Below are 23,377 nucleotides of genomic sequence, written 5' to 3'. Positions count from 1 at the left end.
AGTCCGGTGCACTATAGATGGGTCTGTGCCCCAGTCAACTGTGTGCTTTTCCCCCAACAACTTCCTATGGGTGGGCCGCTCTGGGTATTTTGTGAAGTGCTTTTTACTGTCCCCAGATGTTATCATACTTTTGTGGTCCCCCTCTGGACCTATTCACTTAGCCACTTTGAGATTGGGAGGGCCCCCCGGATCCTCAATGGCCCGCTATGTGATGTTTAGCCAAAAAACAACTGATCCCAACCATCAATTTTTGTCCCCTTACCTGTCCCAACCCGGGAATAAGTTCTGTGTAAATGGCATTCAGCTTTGAGATGGTCAGAGAACATCATATTGTGTGTCTGCCAGACGTCTCCCAATTTTGAGATCCCCAACTTATTTCAGTGTACTTGAGCCCTACTGTTTTCCATAGCCATGTACCCTTCCACAATGGCTTCTTCCTAGTGGGCACCCTCCACTTTCATATCCATTGCAATGTCTCTTTCCAGCTAATCACTGGAATGGCTGGAATGGCTGGAATGGCCGGGGGAGTGGGTAGGAGGGACTCCCCATACAGCCAAAACCCTGGTGCTTGCCTGGTAAAGTCCATGTGCGTCTCGTAGTGGGTCCCCGTGCACCAAAGATCCAATCAATAACCACAACCAGCTGGGCAGCCCAGTAAAGTAATACAGTCTGATGTCTACTGCCCCTAGTCCACCATCATAAGGGGATTGTATGCAGTTCTTATGGGAGATTCACAGCAACGATCCTCGCTACTTGTTGCTATTGAAGTTGGCCTCTAGGGTTGTAAACAAAAGGCTAGGGATTTTGTGGGGGTAGTGTTGCAAAACATACAACAGCTGTGACCAGGCCACAATTTTGAAGAGGGCTATAGACCCCATCATGATCAGGGGGAGAGAGTTCCATCTTGCCATATGTCCCTTAATTTTGCATGTCAAAGGGGTTATATTCCTGCCCCAGCGTTCCTCTGGGTCTCTTGATAAGAGCATGCCTCAGTGTTTGAAATTGGCTTTCTGGTTGGCACAGGTACGCACCCTGTCCAAGCAGAAGCCATAATCCTGGTCAGGATAAGCAAGATACACACTAAAAGATAACCTGTGCTCAGCTTGGCACAGAACACTCAGGGGTATCCAAAGAGACAATGTGCAAAGTATGTGTGCAACACACACACATGCACAGTAACACAATGAATACACCACAACAAGACTCTAGACAGGTTTAGAAAATGATAGACAATTATATTATAACCAAAACAAGCCTAAAATGACAAAAATCCAATGTATAGAAGTTGAGATATATAACATTTTTAAATGAATAAATGCATTAAAGCACCTAGAAGCAAGCAGCTCTAAAAAGGTTACTTCAGGTTGCGCTGTATCGGGTCAAAGTTCAGGCCAAACGCGTGGAAGCGCAGGCCAGCTACAGAACCCCGGCAGGAAGAAGTGAAAAAAGTACCTTTCCTGGTCTCAAACAGTGAGATGTGTTGATCTGCTCCACGTAGTGAAGGCGATACGTCAGTTCTAAAAATGGGTGGTAGATGTGTTGAGTGATGTGCCACATCGGATTCTGCGACACAGTCGAGGGGATGCATCGATCTTACCAAGCTGCCGCCGAGGCGATACGCAGTCTAATGTATCGATCTCTGAGGGCAAAGCGCTAGTTCTGATGCGCTGTGCCCATTTTACTCCTGCAACTGGTTGATGCGCCAGTTCTGTTAAACACAGACATACAATTCATCAAATTCCATGCTGCAAGTGTCTGGGCCACTTCCAGTGAGTTCAGGTACTGGAGCAGGGATAGAGACTTTGATGTCCCTCAGTCTCATGCAATAAGAGGCCAGCCAACAAGCCCTTGGAGATCACTTGGAGGATAGGCAGAGCCCAGCTCTCCTTCAGGGCAGTCAGAGAAAAGCAGACAGCAGAGAAACACCAGAGAAAAGCAGGCCTTCCAAGCCTGCAAGCCAAAGATAAGTCATTTAAGCAGAACAGCAGTCCTTCTGACATAGATTCAGTTCAAGATCCAGAAGTGCCTGATTTTGAGTGGGGCGTGTTGGTCAGAGACCCAGACTTATAGCCAAAAGTGCCTTTGATGCTGGTTGGTGAATTCAAAGCAGCTCTCTGAAGTGCACAGCTTCCTCTTTCAGCCCAGTCCTGTCCTCCAGGCTATCTATAGGGGATAATGAGTCCTTTGTGTGGGGACAGGCAACTGCCTATTCAAGTAAAGTGTTAGACCCTCTGTTGCGCTCTGCCCAGGTAAGGCCATCAGAATACAAATGCATGTTGATGGCTACTCAGACACACCTATCTTTTCTGGGTTGTGGCTGTCAAGAGGGAATGCAAAAAGTGTAGCTGTCACTTACTCCAATTATTGGAGATGGGCTGTCAGGCACACAACGCAGTATGTGCAGATAAATGTCTACTTTCTTATTGTGAACAAAGCAAACACAAGGAAATGATGTACGGAGCGCTGACACTTTTCAGACACTCACCCCCTGTCACAGATTGGGATGAATGCATCATCATTCTTTAGCTCACTTCGTCACTTCAGTTCAGACCCAGCTACATGCAAATCAGTCTTGAACCTGGCTTGGCAGTTCAGGCTGGACTGCTCCCATAAGGAACAGGGTCAAGACTGATTTGCATATTTATACAAACAAAATGGTGGTAGTGTTTCTCATCCCTGCAGTGGAGACTCGGCGCCCGGAAACAACATGAACAAGACTTATCAAGGTCTTTAAGAATTTCTCATCTAATGAGATAGGACGTATCTCCACGCAGCGAGACGCACCCTCATAACAAACTTATCAAGGTCTTTAAGAAATTCTCATCTAATGAGATAGGATGTATCTCCACGCAGTGAGACGCACCCTCATAACAAGACTAATCCAAATCAGCTCTGTTCGTTCAATGATCCATGAGGGATTAAACTAGATCCGTGTTACCTAAAGGGAACCTACTTGCTTAATAGCTCGCTGTGACCAAAACTTCCAATAGGTTTCGCATAAAACGCTTCGTACCAGCATCCTTTTGATTACAAACCAGTCCGATGCCAGAGCAGCACAAGACCAGAGCAGCATAAGACCAGAATAAGATAGCCTTGAAAAAGCCCTGGAGAGGGCGAAACACGTGTCAGCAATGATAAGCTGGGAATCTTTTAACCTATTTGAATAATAAAGAACTTTAAGAACAAGATTCGGTTTTGGATCCATATTTTACATTGACATCGAACCATTGAATTAATGTTGGTGCAATAACCTCGGAAATGACCACATTCATGTTCATAGATTAATGGACTGTTAAGAGGGTGCTTGTGCAATTTGGTTTTCTCGCTTGACTGATTTGCATATGGCTGGGTCCAAACTGGGGTGGTGTGGTAAGCAAAAGAATGATAGATTAAACCCAGATCCTTGTGACCGGGGGTGAATGTTTGCATTGTCCAGCATTCTGTCCAGCAATTGTTTCTTTTGCATACTTTCTTAAAGCATTGCGGCATTTCTAAAATAGCAATGTTAAATTCAACTTCACCAGTAAGTAGGATTTATCACTACCATTCCAAACATACGAAACACAAAAAAGCCTCATTGTAGTGAAAAGTGAAATATGCTGTTTGTCACTATCAGGACACGCAAAACAGAAAAGTACATGTCCTACGTTTTACTTGCATACACTGTGCCCTTAGGGCTACATAGGGCCTACCTTAGGGGTGACTTATAAGTAATAAAGGGGGAGTTTAAGGCTTAGTAAGTAGTTCTAAATGCCAAATCAAAGTAGCATTAAACTGCAAACACAGGCACTGCAGTTGCAGGCCTGAGAGAGGTTTGAAAGGCTTCTTCTGTTGGTGGCACGATCAGAGCTGCAGCCCACTAGTAGCACTACATTTACAGGCCCTGGGTATATGATATACCACCTTACAAGGGACTTACAAGTTAAATAAACAGGTCAATTAAGTATACACCAATTATACACATGTTTAAGGAAGAAGCACATGCTCTATAGCACTGATTCAGAGTGGTAAAGCGCTCAGAGTCTTAGGACCAACAATAGATTCAGCCAAATGTGGAGGCAAAAAGATTGGGGAAGACCACCCTCGGGCTGACAGGTCAAACACCAACTATTTAAATGCTCCAGATCACCTGGAAGTAACTCTGGAGGAATGGCACCACAGGGATTATGACTGATTTCCCCCAGTTCACTCTCAGGCCTGTTTCTTCTTTGTAGATTTCTAGAATGCAAATCAGCTGTAGGATCAGTTGGTTTAGGTGCTGAATATAAAGGAGGACATCATACCACATACAAAGAGATGCAGTACCCTAATTCTACACCCCACCTCAAGCCCCAAACCTGCGCATCCCCCGATCTATTTGGCCAGTGTTTCAATCACAAGAGCGAACAGGAGAGTAGACAGCAGGTGGCCCTGCCAGTGGCCTCTGCCTAGCTGGAACTGTTGTGAGTAAATGGTGTTCACTCTGACCCTATCACATGGCACTGTGTATAACATCTTTACAGACTGAAGGACTTTAGGGCCAAAATTAATCTTTTCCATGATGCGTGGAGGAAAGGTCATTCAATTGAGTCGAAGGCCTTCTCTAAGTCCAGTTGCATCACTAGGAATCTCACCTGTTTCAGTACCCTGGTGCTACGGCCTTTGCAAATATTTTGGTTTAAATATTACTTAGGGGAATCAGGCTGTAAAATGCACAGTCTGTAGGTGGCCTATATGGTTTGGGGAAAACTACAACTGAGGCCCCCTAGATATGATAGGGAATTATCATAGCTGTACCTGCAGCTTCGACCATTGTAAAGAAGTGAGAGAGTAGTGTTGGTGTAACCTTTTCTGCACTTGAACCGGGCACCTTCTCAGAATGCATCTCCTGCAAGGCTGAAAATAATTCCTCCTTCGACAGAGGTGCATCCAAGTCCTGCAGCATGATCAGGTCCGCAGCTATGGGGTGTTGTTGCTCCACTTGCCGACGTGTTTGATTGGTAAAGTTTCTCATAGTAATGTGTGCAGTCATTGCCGATTGCCTCAGCATCGTGTGTCACCTCACTGTCGGGCCCCGTGTCTATGGGACAAACCAGTCTACCAGAGTTGGTTGCATACCTGTGTAGCAATGTTCCCATATTCTCGCTGTTTTTGAGAATCGGACACTGCTGCCCATGCAGGGTCTGCTATTGTGTTCCCCTGAAGAACTGCTTTCCTTCCCTCCCACAATGTGATTGGGGAGACATCTGTTGTGGAGTTTGTTCTGAGGTAGAGTTATATCTTTTCCTTCATGTGTTCCAAAAATCTAACATACCTCAGTCACCCAACCTGAAGGTTTCAGTGCGTATTAGACCTAGGCATCCCCAATTAGTTAAATCGGTCAGTGGTCCAATGGTACCCTTCTGAGAAATCGGAGTCCAGCAGTGAAAATAATACATACTGACTAGTTCTTTGCTTTCCATTGATTGCAAAGCATCAGGGACTCCACCCATGGCACCAGGGTTGAGCCTCTCATTTCACATCAAGTTGTGGGTGCATGACATTATTGAAGTGGCCTGCTACAATAAGGTCCCACTCCGAGACTGTGGTGATAACTGTCATCAGATCTTTCATTGTGGTCGCCTGCTGGTTCGGTGAAATATACACAGACACTACCATCCATAGGATGCCATTCAGGAATTGAGTAACCACCACATATCTATCCATGGTGTCTCAGATAGCATGCGTGACCATCAGGGGAAAGGTAACTCTTGTTGAGCACCTAGTAAACCCTGCATGATATACGCAGTTAAAGCCATGCTGTACCAAAAAGGAACCCCTACTCCCAAGCAAATATGTCTCTTGCAACAATAGAACCACCAGGGTCAGCTTGTGGACCTATTGAGAATTGTTGTGCATTTTATTTTATCCAGCAACCCACTGACATTGCAAGACAACAGCTTTTAGTGGATGGTTTTGTTGTCAGAGGTCTTGGCGAGTCGTTGAGCCCGTTTGACTAGGGTCCGTGGCCGTGTAATGTGTCTTGCGTGAGGCATAGTGTTGCAACCGAAATCAGCCCTATAGTACGCAACTTCAGGCGCGGCTGGCACAGGTAACAGCGGTGGGGTGTGAAGGGGTGGGAGGGATGAAGTCGGCAGAAAGTAATCACCATAGTTTTGTGTAGCTTCGCTCCAAGCAAGCCCCTCTATCTGGAGGCAATGTGTCTCTTCTCCATAAGTGAATGAGACAACATTTGTAGCTATACATGGAGGAAAGGAAGGAAGGGTACCAAAATTCTCCTGTCTGAGGAGGATGCTCTACGTCTGTCCTCTGGTTGTGACCAGAGTTGCCCTCCTATCAGTCTGCTACACTTCTTCTTAGGGTGGGATGGTTGACCCCCTACAGTCTCCCGAGATGTCATTGGCTCCTTTGTTTATATGGGCAGTTATTTCCTCTCCACTGCTCACTCCCAGGCCTCTTCCGGGCTCTCAAAGAAAATGGTTCTCCACTGTGACATTAATTTCAATTTGGCAGGTTATATCAGCATATATTGAATGTCCACAGCCCTGACTTTCTACTTAATCTCTAAGAAAGATTTACAAAGGAGCTGCACTTTAGTTGTGTAATAAGGGAAGAGTATAACCCTGGAGTTGGTGCAATGGATGTCTAGATGTTGGCGTACCTGCCACAGGATATATTATCAGTTCACAAAGTTCAGTACCCTGATGACAATGGCTCTAGTGGGTCCCCCCCGGCGGAGGCCTTAGGGCAACCACCCTGTGTGCCCTTTCCAGAACAAAGTAGGGGGAAAACTCACAATCCAGGATCCAGGGTCTGAAGTATTCCATGAGGAATTTCTCTGGGTGCTGGTTTTACATGCCCTCTGGGAGGCCCACCAGCCAAAAGGGCAGAGGAGGGTCACCCCCTACACCTGATACAGGGAACATCTGCCTACGCTGGTCCAGGACAGGGGCCACGCCCTCTATCCTCTTGAGACACCACAGTGAGGTGGAGTATTGCTGTACTGGTTTGACCGTCCAAGACCAGTGTTTGCTGTAGTAGTCTCCCAGGATCTTGGGCTCCTGGGGGGTCACCTCCTGAGGGGGAAGCTGTGTGCCCATCTCCTACCTTTGGGGTGAGACGTCATGTGCGGGTTTCCACCCACCCAGGCTGCAATCGTAGTCCTGGATTCTCATGTTGCTCAGTCTGTCTCATCTACCCTTGTCCGCCAATTTGGCTGGGCTGTCACAAGCCCATGTGGCTGCCTAAAGGTGAAAGGGGGTCCCTACCTCTCTTCTCCATGTGACTGTTTCTTCTGACTCGCTGTGCCCCAAGAGTGAATGCTGAGGTAAACATGGGTCGCTGCTGTGGGATTGCAGCTCCAGGTTGTGTCCGTTAGCGTCATGCCAGTCTCACGGCAGGGCGTTGTTTGCCTAATGCGTTTCTCTTGTCCCCGGCTTGGGTAAGCTGAAGGGGAAAAGCGCGGAGGCCGCCTCATGGATTTTTGCCTCAGAGAAAAGGTTGCCCCATAGTCAGCTCTTCCAGGATGCAGTTGCAGTCCTGGCTACTTATAGCGCCCAGCCCATCTCCTCCACTTTAAGGTACCCGTTCCGCTATTACGAGCTACCGCTTGGAAGTGAAAACAGCTTTGTCCCACACCCCGGCTAATCAGCTGTCTTCTCTCCCTCGCTCATCCCAGGAATCGATGCAAAGGGGGGTTTGCCACGGTGGGTTCACAGCTCCAGGTGGAGTTTGCCACCGGCAGGCCATCTCTCGGCAGGCCATACGCACACCCATGTTGTCGATCACCAAAATGATCTCTCTCATCCCGGGCTCCCTGGATGGGCCAAAGGGGGTGAATATGAGGGCCATTGTTCAGGTGCTTGCAACCGAAAAAAGGTCGCCTAAGGGTCGGATTCAGCACAATTCTCAGAGCAGACACCAGTTTGTTAAAAATGTGGCCACAATCCTAGGGTGCTTGGCCACCCCCCCCAGTAATTTCTTCCCTGATGCTCTTTACAATGTAGTTGAGGAGAGTGATATGTCAATGGTAGATGATCCCTTTGGAGCCAGGATGGTATTCATCAATAAGGTAGAAAAAGGTAGAAAATGTATTGTTTAGGAGTCATATAAGATTTCTTGAGTAAAGAGCAGAGTGAGCACTTCTAGTAGCAGTACACTTGTACACTGCCAGCTCACCATTATTCACTATTTCTGCATCTTTGATCATTTACTCACAAATAGAAACATTTCACTCACACATATCTTCTACTTTAAAAGGTGATGAACACAAGGTGCTATGGATGTGAAATGCCAAAATAGGAAGCAAGCATAGTATGCAGTTACTTGTACAATTTTTTTTCTCCATTTTTAGTTGTTTGAGGTGTGCAGCGTTTCATGACTTCCATCTCTGGAAACTTATAACAGTCCACATTTGTTGACAATGGTCTTGGTAATGCTGATCTTTTTTATTATATTTTCAGTATCCATATAAACTACTTGAAGAAGTAACACCACCGGAACACAGAGATGCCTTCAACATCCCCACCTTAGCAGCTGAGAAACATGTGAGTCTTCTTTAAAATACCATAACATCATGTTTATGTGCCTCCTCTCTCGGACTCTGTTTCTTCCATTCCATCTTCACAAATCTAAGTAAATCTGCAAGATATCACAGGAATAACTGCCTGTGGAAAATGCACTCCATTCTCAGAAACAAAGGAATTCTTTACGATACTAGCAAGGAGTGAATGGTGTAGCAACTCAATCCGTCTCTCAGCCACTGGTACCCTTAGAAAGCTAGAGCTGATTTCTTAATTTCAAAGACGGTTTTAGTGCATAGAGTAAACAGACAGAGTTGGAATCTATCTCCTGCTGGTAACAGGGATTAATTAAAACAATTGTCTTGACTACTAGACTAACCTCTTCTGTGAGAGATGAGAAAACAATACACTGGGTTGATCCTACTTGTGGACAAGCAAGAACTTATGGGCTCAAAAATTCCATTTCACTCTAGGATCAAATTTTGCCTCACTTCTAAACTAGACAAAGGAAACAGCTGGCATTGGCTTTGAGAAAAGAATAAAAAAATCTTCTCTTAAAAAATTGGTCACTCCCAGATTTCGCAGGTGCAAGTGGGGTGGCCGCTCCGTTTCTGTGGCAGCCGTAAAACTCTGGAAATCTTTGCCCCTTCTGATATCCAAGGCAGACTCCCTTCCGGTCTTTAGGAAGCTCTTGAAGACCTGGGACCAGATGCATGACCCATTTTTGCATGCACAAATGGGTTAGCGACCTGTTTGCACATGCAAAATCTAATAGGGCCATGTACAAACCCTATTTAGCAAGTAGCAATTTATTTGCAATTTGATAAATAGGATTTGCAACTCACAATTAGGATGGGGCATTCCGAGGGTGTCCCTTCCTAATTGCGATTTGCTACCCTATGTAAGGATGTTTTGCGATTGCAATTGCAGTCACAAAACACTCACAATTTACCGCCCTCTTCAAGAGGGTGATAATGCACTCTCAAATGAGAAGGTGTCCCCAGGGGACCCTTCCACTTTGCAAATGCAGGGGAAAACAAAAACGTTAATTTGTAAACACATCCAGTTTTCCTTTAAGGAAAAGGAAAAGGGGCTGGGTTTTAAAAAAAACTGCTTTATTGAAAAGCAGTCTCAGACATGGAGGTCTTCTAAGTCGAGCAAGTCGCCATACCTTTGAAGGCCAGCCATTCTTACTGGGGTCGCAAACTGCGAGTGCCTCATGAATACTGATGAGGCATGTATTGTGCAACCCCATTGGGAATCACAAACAGTGTCTCTGACACTGTTGTACATGGCATTTAGCGACTCGCAAATTGCGACTCGAAATTGAGCGTAATTTGCAAGTCGCTAAATGCCCCGGTCGTACATCTGGCCCCTGGTTATTTGCCTCCTAGCAGGTTGTTGTTGCTGTCACTTCTCCCTGTTCACTTAGCGCCTTGACACCAGCTGGTATAAGTGCGCTTTATAAATACTATCCTATCGTATTACCTAGGATCAACCAGTTTTGCCATTTTAGAGAGAAATATATCAACAGTTTTACAAGTCTAAATAGCCTTCTTGTTTCCATTCTCTCTATCTATCAGCTTGAGAACATGATCAAAATGATGAACAGCACTCTCAGGTTGTGCGAGTTCATACTATCTACAGAGGGCGAGGTAAGATTTTGATGCTTTTTTCTGTCAATGTGAGAGAGAGTGTGAGTACTATCCAATTGAAAGAATCACACAACTAACCGTTACTAATCAATGTGGTCTCTGGAATGTAATGTAAATGTAAGGTGGATTTGTAAAGCAGTGCTTGTCACCCATGAGGGTATCCAGGGGTTTCTCCCATCCAATTATGGGTTTGCTTTACTTGCCAAATAATCCATCCTATGGTACACACTTTGCAGTTTTCCACAAATAAATGTTTGGCTTGTTTAGAAGGATCAAATATAACACATGGTGCTGCGCGGTGGCAAACGTTAACTACTCACCTGATTGTTTCACCCAAGTGTTATATTGGTACTAGAGAGCCAGAACGTCTTGTGAGAACAGCATTAATATGTGATGAAACAGCAAAATAGTATTATCACAGAATGCACTACATTATGTTGCATCATTTTCACTGTGTTCAATAATTTGGCCTTCCAAATGTGTCTCTGAACATGAATATTGTGAGACAAAAAGTCGAGAGACAAAATGTCAAAAGGTATTTGCATAGATTTTCTGTACCTAATTCCACATCTGTGTACCAAAAAAAACATACACATATATCTTCATTTATGTGGCGTTAATAATGGCAAATGTATACATCCCTCTGTGCATTTACCATTCGATATTTTGTCCCTCTATATTTTGTCCACTGTTTTACTGTGCCACAATATTCTTGTCCTAGATATTAAAGAATACAATCGGCCCTTCATAGTCTTAGAATTCCAGAACCACTTCTGATGGAAGACATTTGATTAATGTTTTAAATTACATTACAGTTGGGTGTGTAGAAAAAGAAGTAAATGCATAGGTTTTCAAGAGTCTTGGGAAAAAGTTAAATCAACATACGACATGGAGAGACTGAGGCTCACATCCCAATGGTGCTGTAGAAGGAGCGTTTCTGGGGTAGGGTCATTCAAAGCAGTCCTCATCATATAAGAAACACATTTATGTTGATTAAGATTGGGTGCAAAACCTTTTAAAAGAGAAAGACTTTGTTTATATGAATTAATTACATGCATCATGTGAGAATAGAGCTCCCAAGAGCTTGACTGTCATCCCTATATGGATGCTTTGGGATTGCCACAGAAGAGCAAAATAATTCTGCAAATCTAGTTCAGATGCAAGGGGGGTCCGATGGGTAAGTAACATTATCTGCCCCCTAGAGTCTAAGACTGGTGTTTATCAGGTCGCGGTCAGATTGTTATAAATAATCTGAATGAGTACAAAACTCCTACTGGCTGTTTAGAGACTTCAAAGAGTAGTAGAATTCTGTGGAGTAGCTCCTGCGTGGGAGAGGTTGTGACACTGGAGAAGAGATGAGGCCGCTACTGGAGTACAATATTGTATGGAAGCACATTTTTATGAACTGTCTTACCTCTTGTAGTGTTTAAAGAGGCATAATCTCTTCCCAGCTAACTCCCCCTTTACCTTACTTATAGTTATTTAAATTATTTGCAAGCCAACATTTAAAGCAAGGCAAAAGATATTTTATGAGCTCATGGTGCCTCCACGTTGCTTGCTAGACTGTGAGGATGGGCAATTGCCTACTTTACCAATCTGACCTTGTACCTTTCAACTTTCAGGTTCCAGCCGAAATGCAATCTTTCGATTCTGACCACTGTGACTGATATCACTGATCACATTTATGGAGGATCCCTCACCATTTCCTTTCTTTACATATTTATTTAAATAAACATTTATTATATACCTATTTATGAATTCCATATTTATTTGTTTTATTCAACAGCAAATGTTATACCTCCATTGATATCTTTTTTTAGTATTGTATTTATTAACCACTTATTGATGCCTTATTATTAACTTGTATTATATTATAAAACTCAATTCAAATTTTCAACACAAAAAATATGTGTAATGTGAATGTTCTTACCCACACTTAACTGAAGGTAAACATTGTCCATTTTTTGTTTGTTATGCATTTTAAGGTGCCCTTGGAACATAATAAATTAAATAAAGAAAATCCATACTCTTGCCTTTAATGAGAGCTATCATATATTCTTGGCTACATGACTGGCATAATCCTTCAAGATAGAGTTTTAAAACTAAGTAGGTGTGGGGCATATTGCAACACTCTTGAAAAGGCACACTCAGCAAGGTTTTTTAATGCAGAATTTAAGATTTGGGTGGAACATGTTTCTTAAATCACATTCCCAAATTTGAAACACAGGGACACACTGGTCTTTGTCTATGAATTTGCTTGGTTCAGACATGTGCAAGAGAAGCAACATGAAGAAAAGAATTCTGTTTATTAGCTGGGCAGTAAACTCTGCTGCACTTCCGGAGTTTGCAGAGTATTTCCCACTCTGTGCCCCGCACAGAGCACGGAGATCTGAAAAACTCTGCAAAGTGGCATGCAGTGGAGTATTTCCTCTCTCCTGGTTCACCAAGGCTAGACTATCTCTTGGCGAGAATCCTCAACATGGGTTGTCACAGCAGATCGTTACTGCTCACGTTGAAAAACCGGCCACTTGCATTGAGGAAGCTGCCACTCAAGTTAAACATGTTTTCAATTGGCAGAAAGAAGCTTGCTCCTCTTGCTCTGCTTGTGGTGCTGTTCACGCTGTTTTACTTCTTGTGGTAAAAATCAGCAGCATGACTTATCTCACTCTGCTGCTTGTGCACCTCCGCGGAGTGCTGTGGAATTTTTTGTCACTCAAGCCTACTAATTTGTCCCTTGTTTATGTAAACGCTTATGCCAGCCATTAAAAAGCCATGAAGAATCTAAGAAACCACATTTACACAAATCACCATAAAAAACGAAATCCATGCTGATCACATTTATGAATCTTCTTCAACTATTTTCAACCATCTTCGTTATTTGGGATGTTTCAATGGACAAAAATAATCTCACTGTTTCAATTATTATGTAGTGTCCTTGAGCAGGGTAATGGGCACATACATCTTTCTTGAGGAAATAAATAACAAAGTAAAAAAAAAGTGAAAGAGTATCTAAGCCCCTAACTCGCAGGAGATTTTTCGCTTTTTACCCCAAATGATTTTTTCGACTCCTGACTCATTCTAAGAAGGAAGAGATGTAACTGAGGATCATATGGCTTCTCTGGCATAAGTAAGAGACAAGGTAATTAGTAAACAAACCCCGTAGCTGTGTGTCTCAAAATGTCCTTTCTTATTGTTAGATTTGGGGGTCTGTAGTTGGCCCAGGTAGGTACTTGTGACAAATAGGGCCCCTTGCCTCTAGTCTGGGTAAGGGGGGTATACTCCTAAAAGAACCCCTGCTCACCCTATTGGTAGCTTGGCACGAGCAGCCAGGTTTATCTCAGAGGCAGTGTGTAAAGCATTTGTGAACACATACAGTAATCAAGTGACAACACTACACATGGATACCACACAGGTTTTATATAAAAAATAAGTATTCTTTATATAGGCTTATCACAAGACCACTACCAACAAAAATTCACAATCCTAAAATTAAGATGGTCGTTTTAGCTTAGTTCTCTTTAGTTCTTAAAATGCAACACTTTGAGTCTATGTACCTTAAGATGCGACACGAAGGGCAACGAAAGTGTTGCAACGATGGAAATGCAGCTAAGATCCGGTGCAAAGAAATAAAGATGGTGCTTTCTCCTTGATGCGACGCGCTTCCCGGTAATGCGGAGGCATCTGCTGCAATGTCGATCCTCTTCTCCGGCGATGAGCGGCGACAGGCCCTGCGACATGCTACTCGGAGATGCGGCGGCGACTGATACAACGTCGATCCTCTACTCCTACGACACGCTTCCCGGTGAGGCGGCGGCATCTGCTGCAACATCGATACTCTCCTCTGGCGATGCGAGGCACCTCATGTTGTGAAGAGGCAGCTCTGCGACACACTTCTCGATCTTGAGTCGTGCTACCAGCTCCTTGCGACGCGCAAGTCCCTAAAAAGTCCAACACAACTGCAGGCACTTCAGGAGAACTCTTGAGGAGCCAGTGGGTGAAGTCTGCTGTGGTGTGGAGTGCAAAAAAACGATGGATTTGGGCCCAGATCTTTTGACTGGGGTGAATGTGTGACATTGATCCACATTCGGTCCATCACTTGTTGTTTTTGCAATTGCCGCCCTAAGTGCGCTGGGGATGCCCAGACGTGGGTCCCAGGCACTCCACACCACTTGGAGTCAAGCTAGCCGGGCTGATGAGAGGTGTTACCTCGAAACCGGTCCGGTCCTCGGATGCTTGATTCCGTTCTGGGAAGGACATGGCTTTTGTAGTTCGGACTGGACTGTTCCCATGGGGCAACAGGGTCAGAGCTGATTTGCATATCACCATTGTCTAACCCAGCGTGGTGTGGAGTGCAAAAAAACGATGGATTTGGGCCCAGATCTTTTGACTGGGGTGAATGTGTGACATTGATCCACATTCGGTCCATCACTTGTTGTTTTTGCAATTGCCGCCCTAAGTGCGCTGGGGATGCCCAGACGTGGGTCCCAGGCACTCCACACCACTTGGAGTCAAGCTAGCCGGGCTGATGAGAGGTGTTACCTCGAAACCGGTACGGTCCTCGGATGCTTGATTCCGTTCTGGGAAGGACATGGCTTTTGTAGTTCGGACTGGACTGTTCCCATGGGGCAACAGGGTCAGAGCTGATTTGCATATCGCCATTGTCTAACCCAGGGTGGTGTGAAGTGCAAAAAAACGATGGATTTGGGCCCAGATCTTTTGACTGGGGTGAATGTGTGACATTGATCCGCATTCGGTCCATCACTTGTTGTTTTTGCAATTGCCGCCCTAAGTGCGCTTGGGATGCCCAGACGTGGGTCCCAGGCACTCCACACCACTTGGAATCAAGCTAGCCGGGCTGATGAGAGGTGTTACCTCGAAACCGGTCCGTTCCTCGGATGCTTGATTCCGTTCTGGGAAGGACATGGCTTTTGTAGTTCGGACTGGACTGTTCCCATGGGGCAACAGGGTCAGAGCTGATTTGCATATCGCCATTGTCTAACCCAGGGTGGTGTGGAGTGCAAAAAAACGATGGATTTGGGCCCAGATCTTTTGACTGGGGTGAATGTGTGACATTGATCCACATTCGGTCCATCACTTGTTGTTTTTGCAATTGCCGTCCCTGAGACTTCAGCAGGAGGCAAGCTCTGTTGCAAGCCCTTGGAGAGCCTTACACAAGTTGATGAAAGTACACACAAAGTTCCTCTCACCTTTCTTTGGCAGTCAGGCAACCACTGTAGGCCAGTCCCCCAAGCAGCACTTCAGCTTAGGGATAGTCTTTCCTCAGTTTCGTCAGGTTCCTCTCCTCAGCAAAGGTTTTTTCTTGTTGTCCAAAAGTGATCTAATTTCTTGGGATGAGGGTCCCAATATTTATACCCCAAAATTATTTGTCCTCTGAGGGCAGAGGGGGTTTTGCCTAGTCCAAACCAGTTCTGGAGCATTCTATTTACATGACTCCTTCTTTCCTTTCACAGTGCAGGGCAGAAACATCAGACGCCCCACAGGAGGTGGAGCCAGCATTGCGGAGGAAAGGAACAGCCCTGGAGCACTCTGTTGACATGATTCCTTCTCTCCTTTCACAGTGCAGGGCAGAAACATCAGACGCCCCACAGGAGTTGGAGCCAGCATTGTGGAGGAAAGGCACAGCCCTGGAGCATCTGTTGGCATGACTCCTTCTCTCTTTTCACAGTGCAGGGTAGAGACATCAGACGCACCACAGGGGGTGGAGCCGGCATTGTGGAAGGCAGGCGCAGCCCTATTCAGGTCCCAAGTGCAACTCCTCCCACCCATCTAGATGCAGATCTCTATATTCACCACTGGGCTGACTCATCCTGTCTCCTGGAATCCCCCAGCCCTGTCACTCAAACTCCAGACAAGGAATACACAAACTAGTAGAGGCAGGCTTGGGTAGTTAGACAAGAAAATACCTACTTTCTAAAAGTGGTATTTTCAAACACAGAATGTTAAAACCAACTTCGCTAAAATATGTATTTTATCATTCTGAGTTCAGGCGTACTAAACTTGAATTTCTACCATGTCCTCTGAGTCAGTTAGAATTATAAGAGGTTTAATCTAACTGCCCATTCTGGCACATGGAGAACAGGTATCCTTGCAATAGTGAAAAACGAAAATTGCTGTAATTCACTATTAGGACATGCCACACACAACAGGGCTTGTCCTAACTTATACTTACAATGCACCCTGCCCTGGGGCCTACCATAAGGGTGTCTGATATGAAGAAAAGGGAAGGTTTAGGGACTGGCAAGTGGGTGCACTTGCCCAGTCAACATGGCAGTAGCAGACTGCACACAGGCTCTGCAATGGCAGACCTGAGACACACTTTTACAGGCTGCTTCTGTGGGTGGCACAACCAGTGCTGCAAGCCCATTAACAGCATTTGGTTTACAAGCCCTGGGCACACTCAGTGCACTGTACTAGGGTCTGATAAGTAAACCAAATCAGCTAATCATGGAATCACTAATCCATACATCAATTTACAATAGGGAGAGCATATGCACTTTAGCACTGATAAGCAGTGGTAAAGTGCCCAGAGTCAAAAAACAACCAACAACAGGTCAGAAAAAATAGAGGAGGAAGGCAAAAAGTTTAGGGATGACCCTGCAAAAAGGGCCAAGTCCAACACTTATATTGAATTTTCTTGTTGTTTATAAAATTGGGAGGGATGGGATCTGATGAGCAGAATGAGGGTTTGGAGCTTTTTATGGCAGGCTTAATACAGCACGCTCGGGAGGGATTTCTATCCTCATGATGCACCTTGTTACTTCGTCTTTACTTGATATATGAAAACTCATGTTATAGAGTATAGTGCCTCACTAAAGGCCTATAACTGCCTCCTGGGGCACCCGTCTTTAAGGCCTAAGGAGATTTGATTGTGTGCAAATTGTAGAACAATATGATAGTGCTACGTTTTTTTTTACAGAGAACTGTACAATATACAAAACCTATGATCTGTTCACAAACAGTGTTAATCCGCAAAAGGATGTTGCCCTAGGTCCCCATATGAACTCGCTGTAATATGATGGTTGTAATACGACCTTGCCCAGCATTAGATTGCTAAAAGACTAGACCTTGTAATAGATAACTTATAATAGATAATAGATCCCCCTATATATGGGATTTATTCTTGTTGTACATGGAGAAAACCTTTAGGGGTCCATTAGGATGGCGGGCGGGCTTTGGCCGCCCGCCACCCTAACGGAGAAGTGGACCGCCCGCTCACAGTGCGGGGGTCCCAACAATGGCATTAGGATGCGCCCGCCACACAGGCGGGACCATCCTGTATGTTTACCATTGCGGCGGGCGGAGCAGGAATCTCCGCCCACCGCAATGGTAAAAGTGCACGTTGCACTTTGCAAAGCGCAACATGACAGGCACCGCACGGTGCCTGCCATGTTGCACACATGGTTCCCCCCATGTGCACCCCCCAAGCCACGGACTCCGAGGGGGCCCGCAGGGGGCCCCCGCAGGGAGTCTCCGCATGCCTTTCCGTGGTGGCATTGCCGCCACGGAAATGCATTGTGCAAAGCCCATTGTAATGGTGTTGTTGTCAGAGGTAAAGGCGAGTCGTTGAGCCCGTTTGACTAGGGCCCGTGGCCGTGTAATGTGTCTTGCGTGAGGCATAGTGTTGCAACTGAAATCAGCCCTAAAGTACCCAACTTCAGGGTTCGCTGGCACAGGTAACAGCGGTGGGGTGGGACGGAGTGGGAGGGGGGAAGTCGGCAGAAAGTAATCACCATAGTCTTGTATAGCTTCACCGCATGCAAGCCCCTCTCTCAGGAGGCAATGTGTCTCTTCTCCATCAGTGAATGAGAAGAAATCTGTAGCTATACATGGAGGAAAGGTAGGAAGGGGACCAAACTTCCCCTCTATAACGCTGAATAACTTCTCATCATCTACTAGTAGGGTCCCCTTCCCGGTGATCACCCGAGCTCTATGAAGAGGATGCCCTATGTCTGTCCTCTGGTTGTGACCAGAGTTGCCCTCCTATCAGTCTGCTGCATTTCCTTCTAGGGTGGGATGGTTGACCCCCTACGGTCTCCCGAGATGTCATTGGCTCCTATGTTTATATGGGCAGTTATTTCCTCTCCGCTGCTCAGTCCCATGCCTCTTCCGGGCTCTCAAAGAAAATGGTTCTCCACTGAGACATTCATTTCAGTTTGGCAGGTTGCATCAGTATATATTGAATGTCCACAGCCCTGACTTTCTACTTAACCTCTAGGAATAATTTACAAAGCAGCTGCACTTTAGTTGTGTAATCGGAGAAGAGCATAACCCTGGAGTTGATACAATGGATGTCTAGATGTTGGTGTACCTGCCACAGGATAGATTATCAGTTCACAAATTCAGTACCCTGATGACAATGGCTCTAGGAGGTCCCCCCTGGTGGAGGCCTTAGGGCAAGCCCCCTGTGTGCCCTTTGCACAACAAAGTAGGGGGAATACTCACAATCCAGGATCCAGGGTCTTTACTATTCCATGAGGAATTTCTCCAGGTGATGGTCTTACGTGTCCTCTGGCAGGCCCATCAGCCATAAGGGCACAGGAGGGTCCCCCCCCTAACACCAGATACAGGGAACATCTGGTTACGCTTGTCTCTGTGATGCCATGTCTTGAGGGTCCAGGACAGGGGCCACCCCCTCTATCCTCCTGAGACACCATGGGGAGATGGAGTATTGCTGTACTTGTGTGACCGTCAAAGCCCAGTGTTTTCTGTAGTAGTGTCCCAGGCCCTTTGGGCTCCTGGGGTGGTCACCTCCTGAGGGGGAAGCTGTGTGCAGGTCTTCTGGCTTTGGGGCGAGATGTCTTGTGTGGGTTTCCACCCACCCAGGCTGCAATCGTAGTCCTGGAGTCTCATGCTGCTCAGTCTGTCTCATCTACCCTTGTCCATCAGTTCAGCTGGGCTGTCACAAACTCTTGTGGTTGCCTAAAGGTGAAAGGGGGTCCTTATCTCTCTTCTTCTTGAGACTGACTCCTCAGCCTCGCTGTGCCCCAACAGTCAATGCTGAGGTAAAGGTGGGTCTCTACTGTGCGATTGCAGCTCCAGGTTGTGTCCATTGCCGGCATGCCAGTCTCACGGCAGGGCGTTGTATGGACAAATGCGTTTCTCTTGTCCCCGGCTCCCAGCATGGACTTGGGTAAGCCAAAGGGGACAAGGGTTCGGGCCACCTTATGGATTTTTGTATCAGAGAAAAGGTTGCCCCATAGTCGGCTCGTCCCGGCAGCCCATCTCCTCCACTCTAATGTACCCGTTCCGGTATTACGGGCTACCACTTGGAAGTGAAAACAGCTTTGTCCCACACCCCGGCTAATCAGCTGTCTTCTCTCCCTCGCTCATCCAGGAGTTGATGCAAAGGGGTGTTCGCCACTGTGGGTTCACAGCTCCAGGTGGTATTTGCCACCGGCAGGCAGTCTTCCGGCAGGTCATATGCACACCCATGTTGTCGATCACCGAATTATCTCTCTCATCACAGACTCCCTGGATTGGCTCAGGTGAGTCAAAGGGGGTGAAAATAAGGACCATTGTTTGTGTGCTTGCGACCGAAAAAGGTCGCCTAAGGGTCAGATTCAGCAGGATTCTCAGAGCTGACACCAGCTTGCTTAAAACGCGGCCACCATTTTAGGCTGCTTGGCCACGCCCACCAGTAATTTCTTTCCTGATGCTCTTTACAATGTAGGGGAGGAGAGTGATATATAATGGTAGGTGAGCCCTTTGCAGACATGATGGTATTTATCAGATAAGGTAGAAACTGTATTCTTTTTTTTTCTTGCAAGACCTTTATTGTCATTTGATAATCGTACACAGCCAGGAGCCTACAACCCTGGGGCCGGCTGCGAGGTAAGAAATAGGACAAGCCAATGAAGGAGTTACACAGCCCTTCAGCCGACAACGCTAGGTCCGGCGGCTTAATGCATTACATGAAGTCTTACAGTTTTATGGTTCTTTTGTAGATGTCCAACGACAAACAGAAAACAATTACTTAGAAACCTGAAAATGAGACCATTACAATCCAGCTGTCACAACAGTGTAATCTGTATGATTCATGACATGTACAATCCGACGGGACAGTACGGCACACAACCATCACAACATCGACCCTTACATTGTAACTCGTGTATATGGATCACTCACGCGCGTCCACATCCAGTGTACCCATATAATCCGTGAAGTAGTCCCAAAAGTTCTTGGGCCTAGATTTCACCGGTAGCTCTTCCTCGTATGTTAACAGCTTATCTCTACAGCTGGACATGTCGTGTAGCCATCTGGATGCTTTTGGCACGTTCCTACTGTGCCAGCATTGTGCAATCTGTCTTTTGGCCAACAGTAGGGAAATCACACAAAATTTGCGTTTGGCGGCTTTAAGATGTGGTATGATTCCTAGCAGGCAGGACCGTATTGTGCATTCTACCTCTACCCCTATCATAGTAGAGAGTGTTGTGGTTACCTCCGCCCAGTAGTCTTGGACCTTTAGGCATGACCAAGCCAAGTGTGCGAAATCTGCACCCTCCACCCCACATCTCTTACACCTGTCTTCTACTTGTAGGCCAAATTTACACATACGCGCAGGCGTGTAGTACGCCTGATGTACAAACTTCTAATGGATAATTCTGAGGTTGCCATTAGGAGTGAGGATTTGTGTTAATGCGCAAGTTTGCTGCCATTCTTGGTCTGTCAGTGAATCCTCTAATACCGTGTCCCATCGTGCTTTAGCCTTCTCAGTGGTGTGTGGTATCTCAGCCTGTGCTGTGGAGTATAGTCTTGATACTAGGTGCGATAAGTCTTGGGTTTCAATGAGCAGCTGTAGTGTGTCTAAACTATCTGGTTCGTTGGGGAATGTAGGATAAAGTTCTTTCAGTGCGCGTTTCAATCTGAGGTGCGTGAAGTGGAACATGGGCGACTTGTTTTGAATATATGTTAGGTCCTCAATGTCAAGAAATGTGCCCTCATGAAACAGGTCACCCATTCTTTCTATGCCCACTTGTTGTAATAGTGACATGCCCACTTTTTCACCTGTGACCGACAACGCCTGATGGTGATGTAATGGCATTGCAGGTGCATATAGCGGGGTCTTATGCGCCAGTTGCCCCAGTTTCTGCCAGGCTTTGACTGTGGTGTCGATAGTGTTGATGTCTTGAGCATGAAGGGGTTGTCTGACATGAGACAGGATTGCTGTCAATGGGATTGGTTCCCCGTCCCCTTCCTCAATGGCAGTATGAGCGATGTACGGTAACTCGTGGTACCAATAAGCAGCATATTGGGCCTGGGCACATAAATAATACAATAGAAAGTCCGGCACCCCGAAACCTCCCCAGATATATGGAAGAGTTAGATCCACGCGAGCCTGTTTGCCTGCCCATATGAGCTTTAGTACGAGTGATTTTATGCGGCGGAAAACCTCTCCAAGGGGTGTGATAGGGATGTTATTAAAAAGGTATAATAGTTTAGGTAACACATTCATTTTCACGATCGCTATGTGATCCGCCAAAGATAGTGGCAATTGTATCCAACGCTGTACCTTGTCTTCCAATTTGGAGATCGCTGACCCATAGTTCGACCTGATAATCACCTCAGGGTCTCTATGATACATCACACCCAGATACCGTATGGGATCTTTCTGCCATTCTAGCGGATATTCAGTGTCAAAGGGAGTCGTCGTATCCGTTAGAGGGATAATGGAGGATTTGGACCAGTTTATGGCCAATCCCGAGTGTACCCCGAATTTGATATACTCTCGCAGCAGCCGATTTAAATGTGTGTTGGGATCGCGAACGTATAACAACATATCGTCTGCGTACAGCGAGATATGAAGTGGTCTGGAAGGGAACTGCAGGGCCGACGATTTGTATTTCTGTCTGATCAGGCAGGCCAATGGCTCCAGTGCTAGCGTGAAGAGCAAGGGTGAAAGCGGGCACCCTTGCCTGGTACCTCGCTCTATATTAAAGATGTCAGAGACGTAACCATTCACTCGAACTCGGGCGCACAGATTGGTGTATATCAACGATACCCATTGTACGAAACGTTTGGGGAAGCCCATTCTCTGCAGAATAGCAATCAGATAGCTCCATTCAATAGAATCGAAAGCCTTGGCGGCATTAAGCATGACTGCCACTGCCTTCGTGGAAGGCTGAAGATAGTGCGAGAGGGCAAACAGTGTCCTAGTGTTATGGGATGTTGCCCGCGTAGGGATAAACCCTGCCTGGTCCGGGAGGACCAATTTCGTCATCAGTGGAGTCAGCCGAACCGCCAGTAATTTCGCGAGTATTTTGGAATCAGTATTGATAAGCGATAGCGGTCTGTAAGAGTTGCACAATTCCGGGTCTTTGGAGGGTTTTAAAAGGGCGATTATCACAGCTTCCGAAGTGTAGGGGGTAATTCTGCCCGGTCGAAAGCTGCACCGTACATTTCTACCATATAAGGCGCAAGCACATCTACGTATTGTTTATAAAATTCATTTGTGTACTCGTCTGGGCCAGGTGCCTTCCCGTTCGGAAGTGATTTGATCACGTCAGTCACTTCCTCTACCGTAATGGGTAACGCCAAATATTCCCTCTGGTGAGGTACTGGGTTTTTATGGACCCGGCGGTGCCGGGGGAAACACCCAAAGACCTCGAGTCCCTCCTGTTTTGGACCACAGAAACACAGAGTCTTCTAGGTGATGGCAAAGATCTATTTATTGGCTGCAACCAGTAACAGGTATCCTAGAAGTACAATAACATGAAGCGCATGTATGTTCTCAGGAGACTGCTTGTTTTTACAGAACCAGCCTTCTCTTTTTATACAAAATATTGAGCTTCAGGCAAGAATTCCTTGTTTTACAGTTTGACCATATACATATTTTCACTACAAAGAAAAAGCAGAGTCACGATGACAAGCCCACATTTCAGTCTGTCCAGTTTGTGATAGATTACCCGGCAAGGCCCAGAACTTTCATCAGATATCGACAGACCCCTAATAAAATCGGGCACCTCCTCCTTGTAAAACAGGTCATAAAGAAGAAACAGGGACAGGTGTGTGTGAGATAAAACATAGCTTGTATGCGATGAACGGTTTATGACATGTTATGCCTTGATACTAATCTTGTTCGGCCATTGGGAAAGGAACTGCCCGAACAGGTTTGGCATGAGGCAGTGGAGTCAACTCGCCCAGGTCACAGAGGAGTCAGCAAAGGTGTACGTTGTACGTTTCCTTTTAGATCGAATTCGGCCT

The 23,377-nt window shown here is 46.0% G+C and overlaps 1 protein-coding gene across 1 annotated transcript in view; it reads left to right on the top strand.

Annotated features, from left to right (window-relative positions):
- Window positions 1-11,823, top strand: part of LOC147663424 (maestro heat-like repeat-containing protein family member 1) — a 49,653-nt gene extending 37,830 nt beyond the window's left edge. Inside the window, exons 12-14 of the mRNA XM_086950466.1 lie at window positions 8,442-8,525; window positions 10,085-10,156; window positions 11,779-11,823. Coding sequence (XP_086806592.1) covers window positions 8,442-8,525; window positions 10,085-10,156; window positions 11,779-11,823 — 201 coding nt within the window. The remainder of the gene's footprint in view (window positions 1-8,441; window positions 8,526-10,084; window positions 10,157-11,778) is intronic.
- The last annotated feature ends 11,554 nt before the right edge of the window (window positions 11,824-23,377 follow it).

This window comes from Lissotriton vulgaris, unplaced genomic scaffold, assembly GCF_964263255.1.
Source record: "Lissotriton vulgaris unplaced genomic scaffold, aLisVul1.2 SCAFFOLD_395, whole genome shotgun sequence".
NCBI classification, from domain to species: domain Eukaryota; kingdom Metazoa; phylum Chordata; class Amphibia; order Caudata; family Salamandridae; genus Lissotriton; species Lissotriton vulgaris.
This window is presented reverse-complemented; position numbering and strand designations above follow the sequence as displayed.